This window comes from Chlorocebus sabaeus, chromosome 18 (assembly GCF_047675955.1).
Source record: "Chlorocebus sabaeus isolate Y175 chromosome 18, mChlSab1.0.hap1, whole genome shotgun sequence".
NCBI classification, from domain to species: Eukaryota; Metazoa; Chordata; class Mammalia; order Primates; family Cercopithecidae; genus Chlorocebus; species Chlorocebus sabaeus.
The window spans coordinates 10,670,554-10,687,405 of NC_132921.1; the positions used below are offsets into that span (position 1 = coordinate 10,670,554).

Below are 16,852 nucleotides of genomic sequence, written 5' to 3' on the forward strand. Positions count from 1 at the left end.
GTTTCCTTTTGGTCCTAGGTTTTGTGGGTGTGTGTTTGAGAAAGAGTTTAGCTGTCACCCAGGCAGGAGTGCAGTGGTGTGATTGCAGCTCACTGCAACCTCTGCCTCTTGGGCTCAAGCAATTCTCCTGCCTGAGCCTCCAGAATAGCTGGGACTACAGGTGCATGTCACCACACCTGGCTAATTTCTGTATTGTTAGTAAAGATGGGTTTCACCATATTGGCCAGGCTCATCTCGAACTCCTGACCTCAAATTATGCACCTGCCTCAGCCTCTCAAAATGCTGAGATCACAGGGGCGAGGCACCATCGTGGCCGGCCTCTATTCCTTGGTTTCTAAGAGTTGATTTCATAAATGAATTTTGAATTTTATCAAATGCTTTTTACAGACAAATGATAATAATCACATAATTTTTCACCCTTCATGGATTAACATAAGGAAATATTTTGATGGATTTCTGGGATTCTTTCATTATTGGGCTATGCCAACATTGGTCAGGGTGTATTATCTTTTTTGTGTAATATTGGATTCAATTTCTTAATATTTTAAAAGCCATTTTAGGCTTAGGTTCATGAAAGATACTTGCCTGAAATTTCCTTTACTTGTATAAACTTGGTCTGGTTTCAGGTATCTGGGTTATAGTGACCTCATAAAATGAGTTGTGAAATGATCTCTCCTTTGTCTTCTGAATAGTTTTGCATAGCATTAGCATTATTTCTTATTTAAATGTCTGATATAATTTAACAACTATATGGAACTAAAGTTTATGTATTGGAAGTTGTGGAACAACATATTTTTAAAAAATGTTTATAGAGCTTTTTTGATTTCCTATTTCTCGAGTAAGATTGTGTAATTTGAAACCACTGAATGATATGAAATTAGATTATTTTAACTCAATCCAAGAAAAACTGCATTTAAATAAAATTTATTCAAATTTGTTATTAAAGCTAGTGTCACATTATCTTGCTTTATTATGTGTGGTTCCTGTTTCCTTTTTTATATTTTAATTATCTTCATCCAGTGAACTTTAGAGGTATAAATGACATGTTGTTTTATTTTCCAGAGCTGTAAGATACTATTTTGATTTTTCCATTATGGCAGATGGAAAATTTAGGGCATTTCCTCCTCCCCCAAATCCCCCCTCAAATTTCTTTAATATTTATTGTAGTATAATCTGGGATTTGGGAATACTATTGTTGCTATTAAGGTCTTAATCTGTGCTCAAAAATGTGGAGCTTTATACAATATATTAAAGTGAAAAGCTACAAATTAGTTATTGAAATATCTATCTCAAGAAATTTGAAAAATAACCAGCAATGAAGCCCAAAACTATAGAGCAAGCGAATTATTAGTAATAGTCAATGAGAGCAAAAATGAATAGAATTAGACAATATATATACAAAGTCTGCCAGGGCTGTTATAGCAAAGTACCACAGACTTGGTGGCTTAAAGACAATTATTTTCTCACTGTTCTGGAGACTGGAAGTCCAAGATCAAGGTGCCAGCAGGGTTGACTTTTTTTCTGAGGTGCCTCTCTTCAGCTTGTACTGGGCCATTTTCTTCCTATATCTTTATATGGTTTTCCCTCTGTCTGCCTGTGTTCAAATTTCCTCCTCTTACAAGGATACCAGTCATATTGGATTAGGGCTCACCTATATACTCTCCTCCTGCCTCAATTACCTCTTTAATGGTATAATAAGTACTATCACATTCTGAGGTACCAGGGGTTAGGACTTCAACATACACATTTTGAGTGAAACAAAATTCAGCCCACAAAATATAGAAAAGAGGTTTAACACATACACAAGCGTCTAGTGATGCCGACTAAGAAAAGAAGCCACACATGACCAAAAGGAATGAATGCAAAGGATGCCACCATACTATAAAAAGATGTTAAATAGATAATGCAAAGATTACTAGGATGCAATTTTTGCCAGTAATTTTGAAACTTTTCAAGCAATGGGCAAATTCCTAAAATCAATGGTAGATTTTTTTTAAAGCTAATTATAATTGACAGTACGTTACCCCCAGTTTTCAAGCTTTCATGTATATATCAGCATCACTGGAATTGTTAAAATAGAAATGTCTGGACTCCACCTCCGATGTTTACGTTGTAGGTGTGGGTGAGCCCAAACTTCCCTTGTTTAATGTGCACCCGACATGAATGTGATGGAGATGTTCACACACATCCCAGAGAAACTGACTTTCCTGCCAGGCACTGTGCTGCCTGCTTTCCAACTCATATCTTACTTAGTCCTCACAACAATCCTCTGAAATAAGGATTGTCATTATCCTCAATGTGCAGAGTAAGAAGCAGAGATTAAGAGAATTTCACTAATCTGACCAAGGCTGCATAGCATGTAAAAACTAGAATAGAACTTGATGACATACTGTCAACTTTTTCTGACAGGCTACGTATTTGACTTTCCAGCCTCATACAATATTTTGTTTTAGTACAGCAGGAAAAAATGGACAATCAAAACTTACGTATACCAAAAAATGAAATCCCAATATTATGTTGAATTTATAAAGATTATATTTTTTTTGTGTGTGTGTTAAATTGCATTAATTTTCTGTCAAAGGAGGACTCAACCCATTTTTGTTGTTGTTGTTCAAAGTTCAATCCCTGAGCACCCTTACCTTTTCCTCTAGGCTGAATTGAAAGCTAGCAGAACTGATGTAGTCACAGGAGTTGGCAGAGGAAAAGCGGTTGTCTTATCTTGTTTCTATGCACCTGTATGCCAAAAAAGTTCCTTGTCTCTGCTTTCCTGTGCCATGTCAGTTTCTGCTTCCAGATAATATCTGGGGTCCAGTCTGCATCTAAGGAAAAGTTGAGCACCCTCTCCATGCCACACTCAGTTTTGAGAAAATTCAGGTTCTTTACTTTCTTAAATCTCTCTGGCTTCCAATAACATTGTCTGCTAATTGTTCTATGCCTTTCATTAAACCCAATAGGGAAAATCACATTCTAGTCTTCTTTTGAAGAAACCTCCAATTTATACGAGATGATATAAGCAAGTGTCACTACCCACTTGACCTCCCATGGAAAGAGGAAAGGCAAGGAAGCGATCTATTTCTTTTTTTCCATAAAACTCTTCCAAGCCACTCTTTTCATCTTGTTGCACATACCTGGGAGCAGTAATTCTGGATTCAGTATTCTCCCCAAAAAGCTTTTCCCCTTACATAGTTGTGAATGCTTTCAAAATCTGCATCTTTATTCTTACTGTGCGGAGGGGGTGTTCCCAGGGCAAAAGAACCAGGATTGGTCCTTTGGTGCTTCAAGATATTTCTTCATGCATACATCTCCTCTATAACAGTACAGTTAGACACAGAAAAATGGATCATTTAGATTTGACATTGTGAGAAGCACTCCAAAACATCTTTTGCTTTCCTGAAGCATATATGGCAAAGTATACGGAGAAATAAATATAGCTTTGACCTTTTTCTGGTGTAGTGTGTATTGAAGACCAAGTGAGAAAAGTGGTGGTTGTAATTTGTATTTTTCAAAATTATACGTGGTGTCTATATAAATCAAATAATAGAAGTAAAATGGTACAACACAATGGTAGGCAAAATTTCTATGGTACATTCAAGACTTTGTGTTGCATCCATTAGTGTCATCTTATTTCTTCTAGAAGGGCTGCTTCCATAATCATTGCCTTTCAGCTTTCCCTGTAGAATGATAACCTCTGTTGATTATATCAGCATTTGTAAATATGTGTTTCATGGAACACAAATCTCACAGGATATGAATACATGTTATGTGCAGAAGGAGGCCCCTAGGTCACGTGAGTTTGGGAAATGTTGGGTTATACAAAGTTAAACAGATTTATTATAGGACTTCTCAACAGCTTTACTAATGTATATTGTGACTATCATGCAGGGCTGGTATTTGTTTCTTAGGGCTATCATAACAAAGTACCAACAATTGGTTGGCTTAAAATAACAGAAATATATCATCTCACAGTTCTGGAGGCTAGAAGTTTGTAATCAGTGCTGACAGGGCCAATCCTCTCTCTGGCTGCTCAACAGAAGAATCCTTTCTGGCTTTTTCTAGCTTCTGGTGTTCATGGACAATGCTTGATGTTCCGTGGCTTGTGGACGCATCATCACTCCAGCCACATGACCATCTTGTGCATCTTCACATCTTCCCTTGTCCATATCTGTCTCTGAGTCCAAACCTCCCCCCTTTATAGTGACATATTAGATGTCACTGGATTATGGCCAACCCTAATTACCTCATTTTAACTTGATTGCCTTTACAAAAAAACTATTTCCAAATAAATTAACATTCTAAGTTGTGGAGGGTTAGGACTTCAACATATCTTTTTGGAAGGGATACAACTGTCAGATAGTATCAAGTTCAAGCGATTGATTCCCTCGCTTCAGGGAGCAGATCGTCATCATCGGCAGAGTAGTAGTTTCAGGAACTCACTTTGGGCAAAGCTAGAGCATATGAGTGGCAGTTTAGAAACTCACTTTTATCTCAGCAACACACATTATCTTTCACCTTTAAAAATTATTTGCATAAATGTCTCTTCTTAGCTAGTCTCAGGGTAAATAAGACCTGGCTGTCTGAAGAGGTGGGGAAAACACGAGAGAGAAGTAGCAATTTTGAATGTCAAAAAATGCTGTGGTAAAGACTAAGTGGTGTGACTTTTATTTAATGATAGAATACGCAAGATCACCACAAACCACATTAATATATTTAATTACAGCAACTCTGCACACATGCATATCTTAGCTCTTAGGGAAAAAAGTTCAAACTAATCCAAGCACATTACTGGCAAAATAATAAAATCATGTTTCTGATGAAGATTAAGTTATATAATTTAATAGTAAAATGTCTTAATAAAAAACTGAATCTATCATGACAATTCTTTAATAAAAGATTATTCAATCTATATATATATATATATGTATGTGACTTCAACCATGTTATAAGGAAGTTAATGATTTTATTTATTTTAAAAGGTGTTATGCTTGAAGAGTCTAGAAGAGTGACTGAGAGTCAGTGAAATGACAGCTTTAAAAGTCAGTTATTTTTAAGATTTTAGTGAGCTAAAATGCTTTCCCTACACATTTAAGTAAAATAAGTGAGTATATTGTCTAAGAAATAGGTATCTACTCCAAGGCCTGGGTGGGAGGGTTCAAGTTGACGGATGAGATATCTTAGTCTTTACCATGAGTTTTATAACTTGTAATTTTTTGAGAGAGCATTCTAAATTGGAATTATAAGTGTGTGGGAAGCCTGTTGATTAGAAAGTGAGAAAATTGGGGTATATACCTAAGAAATTGTGCCAATCTCCATATGTATAGTTTTCTGTGTGTACACACTAGATTATTGAGCTAGCAAGAGTAGAGTCTGAAATCTTGATATTGCCTAAATGTTTATTCCTTTTATTATTCTCCTAAAGTGTTAATGCCAATTTTAAAGAGTTCTAGCTGGCTCTGAATGGGCAAGAGGAACAGAGGAAAGGTATTATTATCAAAACTTACGGAAGCCCTTTAAAGAAGGGGGTGCAGACCTGACGAACCCTGAGCAATGGCTGTATCCATGGCCTTGGCAGTCAAATAAGGAACTTCCTCCAAGGGGAAGGAATTACCCTTTTCCAGCTAAATGATTACTCATAGATTTGTTGACTATATTTTTAAAGCACATATATCCTCTTGTTTGAAGTTAGGATTATTAAACATAATCTCTAAGGAAAGCATTTATAGCATTGGTGATATAATTTCAGTTCCACTATAAAGTATATGCAGGAATTTTTTCTTTTCTTTATTTTGACTGTGTGTGTGTGTGTTTTAAAGAAACCTGCTTTTGATGTAGCTTTGGCATTTTATTCTGTTTTGTCCTATTCTAAAATAACCCTGTATTAAAATTTCTCTTTATATTCTAGACAAATTACTTTGACCTTATTATCAAATTAGAATAAAATTATGAGAAACCAAAGAAGTACATTATACATTTGGATGGAAACTATATATATCTCCAGGTCTTCAAAGTAAAAAGCATTACAGTCCATGCTGCAAAAGACATATAGTATTTCTATTTATAAGCTTAATTTATTCACTTTTATCATATTTCCTCTATGTAGTACTTGACAAATTTTTATCAGACTAAGGTTTTTCCTTTTCTTAAACTGTGAATGAAGAGCATCCATTTTAAGCAGCATGATTATGGGGCCTCTGTGCTTAGCACTACTCTCAGAAAACAAATCGGAGATGAAATTTGAGAGAGTGTTGGGAGAGGAACTGGAATATAAACCTGAAGCTAAAGAGCTACAGAAATGATTTTGTGACTTTCGAAAAACTCAAATGGAAGGAATGTTTGATACTTATATATGCTCATGAACAATTAGCAGAAAAAAACTTTTCATTTTAGCAACAAATAAAAAATAGTGCTATAATGGGCCATGAGCTAGCAATGGTTGTTGACAGTATTAGTAATAATGAGATTATAATCATCATGTGCTATCATGTGCTCTTTTACCTAAAATATCTAGTTTATGACTCATAGATAATTCGAGAATTTTTCTTTTTTCTTTGAGATATGGCCTCACTCTGTCACCCAGGCTGGACTACAGTGGCCCAATCTTGGCTCACTGCAACCTCCACCTTCCAGGCTCAAGTGATCCTTCCACCTCAGCCTCCTGAATAGCTGGAACTACAGGCACACGCCACGTGGCCTGCTAATTTTTGTATTTTCTGTAGAGCCAGGGTTTCACCATGTTGCCCAAGCTCGTCTTGAACTTCTGAGCTCAAGCAATCCACCCTCCACTGCTTCCTAAAGTGCTGGGATTACAGGTGTGAGCCATTGCGCCCGGCCCAGAATTTCTTCTTAATAGTGTCAAATTTCCTCAATATCCTTCAACGTTTCAAAAAACCTATCAAAACTTAGCAACACTAAAAAGTTTCTATTTTTACACTATTCGATCATCTGGTGGTGGTGATAATATTTTTAAAAATGACCTCACAATCAATGAATATTGACAGACTGAATAATATTACTTCAATTCTGTTAGAGTTGCTAGTCATGAACATGCAGTATAAATCGTTATGAGACATTAGAAACTCCTGTTAAACTAGAGAACGGTATAGTAAGTAAACACTATTAGAAACACCTCAGTTTTGTCAAACCCTGAGATTTTACTCACTGTACTTTCCTCCTTGTAATATTAGCCAAATGTCCTAAAAGCTACTGATAACCTGATAAGCCAAATCTGTTAATATAGACTCTAAATCTGTAACAAGTCTCAAAAAACTGGAGGGATGCTAGCCATTCAAAAGCCTTCTGTAGAACAAGTTAACCTATTAGTTATTTATTGGGTTAAAAGGCAAGGTCACAGACAAGAAGTTGGGAGACCTGGGTTGTACCTTAGCATTTTCTTCAGTTGTTACACCAGTGTGGAAAAGTTCCTTAATAACTTGAACTGTTCAGTTTATTTTAATATTGTGTATTTATATATTTCTGAGACAGGATCTTACTCTGTTGTCCAGGCTGGAGTGCAGTGGTGTGATGTTGGCTCACTGCAACCTCCTCCTCCCAGGTTCAAGCAATTCTCATGCTCCGGCCTCCCAAGAAACTGGGACTACAGGCACGGGCCACCACACCCAGTTAATTTTTGTATTTTAGCAGATGAGGTTTGACCACGTTGCCCAGACTGGTCTCGAACTCCTGGTCTCAAGGGATGGGTCACCCTTGGGCTCCCAAAATGCAGGGATTACAGGTGTGTGCCACTGCACTCGGCCTCTTTGATTTAAAAAATATGATTGGTCTGAAACATTTCTGAGCTCCTTTCCAGTTTCAGAGTTCTACAATTACAAGGGTATTCTGAAGTGATGGAAGGCAATCTCACACCTACCATTCTGTTCCCGCTGGACTCCTGCTGCCAGAAGGTCCGGCTCCCCAAGGCTGATGTCATTGAGCCTGGTCCCCAGACACTCCATGCAGAGGTGCTTGCACCACTCCTCGGCCTCCAGCTCTGAAAGTAACCACAACATCACCAGTCAAGCAATGCTCCCTAGGAATGAGGGAAGAAGCATGTGCCCTTAACCATTTTCCCAGGTAACTGGGAAGAGTTAAGAACCTGCTTTTAAAAAAACAAGAAAAAACCGTATTTAGGAAGTGAAAATAAGTCTCAAAAATTATTTCCCGCTCTTTGACATTATATTTTTAAGTGGTTTATCTTATTTTTGTAGTACTTTATTTACAAATAATAGTCTGAGAATATTTGTTTCCTATATAGCGTAGTTTAGATTGATTTTATTTGGGGAGGAAAATTTACTTAAAATAATCAGCCAGGTTTAGTTACCTGGCTAACTTATATATACATCATGCTTTACATTTTATATATATACACACATGCACATACACACATATATACACATATATATACTTCAAAACTTCATGCTTTACATTATATATATACATGCACACGCGCACATACACACATATATATACACATATATATACTTCAAAACATGCTTTACATGATAAATACATTTAATTTTATGTCAATGTAAAAAATTAAGTAAATATAAAATTAGAAATATATAAGTGAATAGCTGAAATATCAGGACAGATTAAACGAATGTTTTCCTGAAAGTGACTTAGATTTATATGAGTTTGAAGATCTGATCCCCAAGTCATTCTGAATTGTAATGGATCATAAATTAGTTCTAGAATGTGATCATTTTTCTCTGTAAATGATACAAATTAGGCTATTCTTATTTTTTAAGAAAATTGGGGTAGAATCTTAAAAGTATGTCTTCTCTTTGGGAAATTCCAATTACCTAAGATGTTGATTAGATCATTGCTCTTTTTTTTTGTTTTTAACTATGATTACTTCCCAATTTCTTTATAATCACATTTTCCTCTTGCTTAAAACATTATAATGTTATATCAACACAAAATCCTGTCATATCTAAAGTTTTCACAGGCTTTCATAAACGTAAATGAATTTGACTTTGGTGTAAGCCCTGTGTGAGTGAGGTAGCCAAGGGTTAGGGTCATACCTGTGCCTCAAATCATTGGTCAGCACCAAAACAGAATCGGAAATCAGCCAAGTCTCCCAGCTATTTTACTATGCAGAAATTTGAAAAGGGATCTCAGGTTTAATATTTTAGGCCAAGCTCCAATATCACTGTACAGAAATTGGATAAGAACTTTCCACTGACATCTGCCCAGAGAAGTTTCTGACTTTTCCATACAGCATAAATCTACTAGAACAGTTTAATATGGATTCTCTGTAAATCTCTTGTTGCTCTCTGTGGATGACACCTCACCCTTTGCCTTGGCATTTTAAACTCCCCATAAAAAGTTATCTGTGACAGATTTTCTTGACTTTAGGGATCTGAATACCAAAACTAGGCTCTCCTTGACGGTCAACACCATCAAATTTAGGTAATGTTTTCTTAGCTTAGTCACGCTGCCTTTGCAGCAAAAATAAGTTGCATCGATGAGATGTGAAGACAAATTTGTCATTTATTTTTAGTTTTTTCAAGACCATGACATACTTTTAAAAATAAAAAACATGCAGTTCCCCATGGGATCCTATTCTAATAAAAACAATAGTTCCAATGTTCCCATCATGAAAAGCATGTTTTTATCTATGAAAGCACAGTTTGCATGTAGGAGGGACCATCCCCTGACTGGTGTAAGGCACACTATCAAACCATGTCAAGGATTAGGAAATTTTCAAGAGGGCCTGGCTCCCTCACTTGGGTGGAGTCAGAGGCCTGGGATATAGCTGCTCAGGCATTTCCTTAGGAACCCAGAAAATAATCCTTTCCAACCACAAGGCTGCCAATATAATTGCACCATTTGCTGAGGTGATGGCTTACTAAAAATAACAAAAACAAAAACCAAAAAAAAAAAAACTTCTAGGAAGCAAATGCCAGACTTCAAAGACAAATTTTATAGGAGCAACAAAAGCATATATTGAATGTAGTTTTATTACATATATAAGTATTTATAAAATGTATAAAAGATTTAAATGATTTTCTAGCAATCAATGAAAATATTTTAGGTTAAACCAATTTACATGTTATGTATCAAGAAATGTTTGAAATTTCTGTCAAGGGAGGCACTATGATTATTGTTTTTCTTTTAAAATTTTTACTGTTTTAAATTTTTCACAAGACTCCACAATGTAAAAATAATGTAAAGTCATATGCAATTAAAATCTTTCCATTATTGTATGTAACAGTATTTCCACTTCTCTACAGATGAAGATGAAAATATCTAATGTGCTATTTGGGGGTAAAAATTAGGTGCCAAAGCACCTTGGTGCCAATGTTCTCCTTAAGCAGTCAGTCAGTGCATGCCCAGACGTTTAAGAAATATATAATTCACTCCTTCTTTGTGTTAAGCCTTTTGTCCTAGGGTTTCATGAGACAAAGCAATCATACAGTAAAAGGCTTCTATGAAATTGGAGTGGACTCTTTCAAGCAGAACTAAATGCAGAATTTCTGTAAGTGCTGGAACAAAGAAGTCGCCCATCAGAGCAATGAGAGGTATTCATGGGCTCCTACCAGCAGATAAAGACGTGTTTCGCAGATGGGGCTTCAGCATTTTAGTGTAGTAGCATATAAGACTAGGAATAGCAAGAATAATAAAAGTAGAGTACATGCTGTCACACTAAAGACTGAACTGTGAACTATATCAAAGAGAGGAAGAGAGATTCTTACGGTTCAGGGCTCATTCCCTTATCAAATGTATTGTGAACTCTCTATACGCCAGGCACTGCGCTAGGAGGTTTTATGAAAAACACACCATTTCTGCTTTCAATAATCAGAGTCTAGTGGGATGGGCAGATGGGTTTAGTATAGGGTGCTCTGGAAGGCTGTTAGCCTAGCTAGGTAGAAACTGTGAGGAACTATGCCAAAGGCTCAGCAGAGTTGAAAGTATCAGGGCAAGCAGAGAGAAAATGATGTGTGTGTGAGTGAGCAAGTGTGAGTGTATATCTGTGTGAGTATGCGGGTGTCAGTGTGTACAGCAGTGTGTAATGTGTAGGTGTGTGTGCACACAGCAGTTTTGATGTGAGTGTGCATATGTACTCATATGTTTGTGAGTGTATGAGTGTGCGTTGGAGGAGTCTGGGAGGAGTGAGGAAGTTGCCTGAGGCAGAGAGGGAAAGACATTTGCAGGGTAGCAAGAGTGGCATCCCGTAACAGCTGGGGGATAGCTCTGAGTTCATGTAGAAAAATGTGAGAAATGGTATCAGTTCATTCTTTTCATGATTTCCTAGTATTTGGCTCAATTAGATCAGTCCTAAAACTTCACCTCATAAGTATTAACCTTTGTACTCTGTATACTTGGAACTAACAGTTTTGCTGCAGATAAGCTGAATTTCTTTGACTTTTAGACAAAGCTTTGGTTTTATAAATCTGTTTTTGATAGTCACTACCTTTCAAATATTACAACTGTGCTTTTTAATTCTTCTTAGGCAAGCTCTATGTATTGAAGTCTTTTAATCTTTTATTGCATGTTAATTTTTTATCACTAATTGGTGTTTTTCTCTAAATTATCTTTCACCTTTCATTTTTATATTTTTTTTTTACAGAACTGAGATTCAATACAAATGTAATAATCTGAACCCACCCACTGCATTTTAAAATGTTTATTTTCCCATAGACTGAGTGCCTTTTGTAATTTGCTTTATCTTTCAAACTTTTTAGTCTACACATAATGTGTAACTAATTAAATTTCATTATGGGAGAATAAAGACATTAAAGTGTTCTATAAAGTTTTCTATTTTTCTCTTCATGATGAAGTGCTTTTTCATTAAGACGCCTTTTTCAGATAGCTTGTAGCTATGCTCAGATTTTTAATTGAGTAAATAACTTTTTCTCTGGACTAGAAACACAAATAATGTTTTCATTATGTAGAGGATTAGTTAAATGAGGAAATTTGGTAATTTCCAAAAGGAAAATTGAAAGGCATTTGGGAATTCTAAGACAAATGGAGACTAGAGATTAAATTAAACGGTGAATTATGTGACAAATGGGTTGATTGATGGGACAGAAAATGATGGGAGTCCAAAACCAATTCAGTCAAAGACTGTGGCTCCTCCCTGTGTTTCAGTGTCTATTTCTCCACAGAATTCTGGGGAAAGTATGGTGTCTTACAGTACAGTGACATGTATTGTAAGTGACATGTATTCTAAGTGACATGTATTGACATGATGTAGTGCTATTTTTAATTCTGATTCGAAGGAATTAGAAAAGAGGTATTTAAATAGAAGGCCTTTAATAAATGCCTATTGACTAAATAGATTCAAGTTTTATTGCTTTCACTAAATTTAGTCCTTAGCATAATGACATTTAAAGTTAAATGATCCAAAATGAGCTATATTTGACAACAGAGTGAAAAAGTTTTCATATATATACAGAAAATATGCCATCAGCTCAAAATTACATAGCAGAATTAAAAATAGCACTGCATCAGTTTCATGTTATTTTATTAGAAGATGCAACTAAGACTTTTTAGTGTTAAAATAATAAATCATTGTATCTAGTTCCCACTGGAGTTAGCTTTTATTAATAATCTGGAAAATGTAGACAAAATAATACTGTTCTGTCTTCAGCATAAGCACAAATTCTTAATTCTATCTAATTCTTATGTTCTGTGCAGATTTGCTATATGATTTGATGATAAAGGTGGTTTTCATATTTATAACATCTTAAATACATGCTTTGCCATAAAGTGAAGAAAAATGTTTCCCTTACAGCCTTTTGCTTGGAGAATATAACACTCTCCCTTATTGTCATCTAAAATTTATGGAACTATTAAAATATAAGACATTTTGGTGATGCTTTCATTCTTACACTGGCGTGACTTTCTACTTAACTGGCCTTGCTGATGTTCTATGGACTTTTGCTTCCCCCCACCACCCCCCTTTTTTTTTTTTAATAGTAGGAAGACAAGAAACCAGTTAAAACCTAAACACCGCCGGGCACGGTGGCTCATGCCTATAATCCCAGCACTTTGGGAGGCCGAGGCGGGCGGATCACTTGAGATCAGGAGTTTGAGACCAGCCCGGCCAACATGGCGAAACCCGTCTCTACTAAAAATATAAAATTAGCCGGGTGTGGTGGTGCGCGCCTGTAATCCCAGCTACTCTGGAGTGTGAGGCAGGAGAATCGCTTGAACCCGGGAGGTGGAGGTTGTGGTGAGCCGAGATCGCGCCATTGAACTCCTGCCTGGGCAACAAGAGCGAAACTCCATCAAAACAAAACAAACAAAACCACCTAAACACTTGCTTCAGCGAAGATCAAAAGCATGGATCTCTGGTTAGCCTACAGGAAAAAGCTTTTTCTGTTGAAGTCAGATTTGTAGAGCTGACCAGTGTAGAGATGGGGGAACGATTAGTTTTCCAAGTAGGAAGTGCATTTATTTCCTTTCAGTGGAGTGCCCCTTATTTGCTCCCTTCCACAAAGTTTACTGATATCTAACAGTCCTTTAAAATATGGTTCAAATATGGCCTAAGTTTAGCTCTTCAGACCCATGTTTAGATGTGACACCTTTCCTCTACATTTCTTGACACTATACAGAATTTTATCATAGCTCCTGAATATCAGATGAGATTAGGTGCGTTCAGGGTGGTATGGCCGCAGACGCCCCTAAGTATCAATGAGCTATTGTTCTGCCTTTCCCAGTCAACTTTAAGAAATTGGAGTGCAGGAAACATACTTGATCTAGTCACCCTTTACCCTAGAAACAGTATCTGGATATGGAAACCAATACATAAATATGCAACAATTAAGTATATATAATTTGCAATTTATTCCCAGAAATTCAAAACAAATTCTAAAGCCAAATGCAAATAATTTGGTGAGTAGTCTCTTGGAGGATATTTTGAGGTCTCTATTGCCTCCATTTAAGTGGAGTTTATAAGTCTTGCTTAGCTAAATAAAATAGATCTTTAGAAAGAGAAATAGAGCACTACCTGACATGGTTCTCTATTGAACTTAGGTAATGATAAAATATTATCTATTCAAAAAAGGTTTCTTATTTTATTGGCTATTTTTTCTTTCAACCTCATTAGAAATATTTATGCAACCCGAAGCTTTTGCATAAACTCTTCTAGTTTTATTTGTGATCAGCACTTGATTAAATTTGTATTTTTTATATAGATGTGACAGTGGAATCTTAGAAAAGGTCAATTTAGAGCCAAGGAAATGTGTTACCACCTAAATGCATCTTTGATGCCGATAATCATAACTTGTTTTCCTTGATTTAACATCAGTTTGATATATCAACTTTCTGAACTCAATAGAAAAAACCTTATTCTGCTACTTTTATGAATTGAAGGAGTGAGGTTAGGCTGTCAAACATGGCCAGAGAGAAAATCGCCCCTACCTGTTTTCCAAAGTAACAAATGACAAATAGCAGCAATTGATAGAACAATCAAATGTGCTGCTTTTTTGCCTGATGAGAATTCATTGTAAAATTCTTTAACATGGAGGTTAGTAAATGACACAAGGGCTTAAAACAATTCAGAGAAAACAAAGAACAGAAATGGACACCAGTAAATGATCTGAAAAGAATGGTGTAGAGTGAGTGTGTGTGTGTGTGTGTGTGTGGAGGTGGGGGACAAAGATGAGAACTGGATTTTTTTTTTTTTTTAATTACGAGCTTAAAAAGGATCCTTTCCACCAACTTGGAAGCTCACCTTGAGAACGAATGCATTTCTGTGATGGAAAGCCAGCATTGGCGTAAATTTTTAATAGATGCCAATAGAAAATGTGATGCACAAGCCGGGCGTGGTAGCTCATGCCTGTAATTCCAGCACTTTGGGAGGCCAAGGTGGGAGGATCCACGAGGTCAAGAGATTGAGACCATCCTAGCCAACATGGTAAAATCCTGTCTCTACTAAAAATACAAAAATTAACTGGGCATGGCGCCATGCACCTATAATCCCAGCTACTTGGGAGGCTGAGGCAGGAGAATCCCTTGAACCTGGGAGGTGGAGGTTGCAGTGAGCCAAGATCACATCATTGCACGCCAGCCTGGTGACAGAGTGAGACTCCATCTCAGAAAAACAAACAAACAAAAAAAACTTTGATGCACAAGTTTTTTAGGCTTCTCAAGAATATAATAATCAAGCAGACAACTTTTTGAGGAAGAGGTGCTATCAAGACCACCCTTTATCTTAGTCATACTTTCCTAAGATCCCAAAGGCAATTGCTTTCTGTGCAACTCCCCTGAGGTGGTTGGCAGTTGAGAGAGAAACAGACAGGAAGAGCTGTGTGCAGGAAATGGCTATCTAAACCGAAGTCTGAAATCATACAGCGCTCTAAAACTGTTTCTCTATACACAGCCAAACTTGTTACAAAAACATTTTGACGTTAGTCTCTATTGAACATGGAACTGAATTTGGCCAAACGACACCAACAAATCTGAAAGTGTATTTATCCCAGAGCTTCCTGAAAGGAAGGAAAATCAAGTTGATAACAATAAATAAATGAATAAAGAAATAAATTTAAAAAATTAACTTGATTTTCTTCTGAGGAGGACCAGTGCTGGACTTCTGTCCTTCAGAACTATAAGATAATAAAATTTGTGGTGGTGCTTTCTGCTGCTGTGTGTGGCAATTTGTTATGTCAGTAATAAAACACCAAAACAAATATAAAGGCCAAATATTTTATTCCATTCTAATAGGAAAGCTTCCAAGCATGCAGATTAATGGGATGTGATCTCTGAAAACAATTAGAAATATATAAGGAATATGGTGTGATTAAATCTGCTTTGAAGCTTAAGAAATTAAATAGGAATTTCCTGGTTATTAACATGAAGGGGGAAAAAAAATCTCAAGGCAGATAATGCTGATCTGCTAAAATCCAACCGAGAAGAAGAGCAGGAGGGTCAGAGGGAGGGTGCGGGAAGGGACCGAGGGAGAGGTGGAGCAACCACCAGAAAGATTAGATTCACCAGTAACCTGAAAGTACTGAAAATGTATGAAGGAAGAGATTTCGAAGAACATTGAGTATAAGGGACGGGTGTTATAAAAGTCCAAGCCTGTGATTTAAAAAAACACATTGGGTTTAGAGGAGCAAGTCTTCCAGTTGTATAGCTTACATCATGAAATACTATGCAGCCATAAAAAGAACAAAATAATGTCCTTTGTAGCAGCATGGATGCAGCTGGAGGCTAATATCCTATTAGAATTAATGCAGAAACAGATAACCAAATATTGCATGTTCTCACTTTTAAGTGGGAGCTAAACATGAAGTGTACACATGGACGCTAAGGAGGGAACAACAGATGCCAGGGCCTACTTGAAGGTGGAGAGTGGGAGGAGGGAAAGGATCAAAAAATCACCTGTCAGGTACTTTGCTCATTATCTGGGTGACAAAATAATCTGCAATTTACCCATGTAACCTGCACATGTACTCCCCCAAACCTAAAATAAAAGTTAAAGGAAAAAGAATAAAAGCAAAGAGAGAGGAAGAAACACCCTTTAATAATTGGGCAGTAGAGAGAAAAAAAGAAAGTAGAAGGTTTAGGGTCCTATAAGTAAAATGGTGTCACAGTATCAGGGAACAGACAATCTCTATCACAAAAGGCAAGCAAACAAACCCCTACCACATTCCCTGGGCCTTATTAAAATGACAGAAAAGGGCAATATGAAACTAGGACTTTTTTCATTGACTAAAGACTTTCAATTACAAACTCTGTTAACTATGGAGTAGGCAGATGCTGTGTTTTAACCTTTTTTGTTCAAATATTTAATTTCATAAAGATTGAGATATAAATTTTATGTGTTTATCATGTACAACATGATGCTTTGAGTCACATACATTGTGGAACGATCAAATCCAGCCAAACAATAAACTAGCACTCTTAT

At 36.5% G+C, this 16,852-nt stretch overlaps 1 protein-coding gene across 1 annotated transcript in view; it reads right to left on the reverse strand.

Annotated features, from left to right (window-relative positions):
• The window catches only part of DOK6 (docking protein 6), a 435,054-nt gene that overhangs the window by 158,298 nt on the left and 259,904 nt on the right, over window positions 1-16,852 (reverse strand). The window contains exon 4 of the mRNA XM_008013818.3: window positions 7,865-7,984. Within this exon, the coding sequence (XP_008012009.1) occupies window positions 7,865-7,984 (120 nt within the window). The remainder of the gene's footprint in view (window positions 1-7,864; window positions 7,985-16,852) is intronic.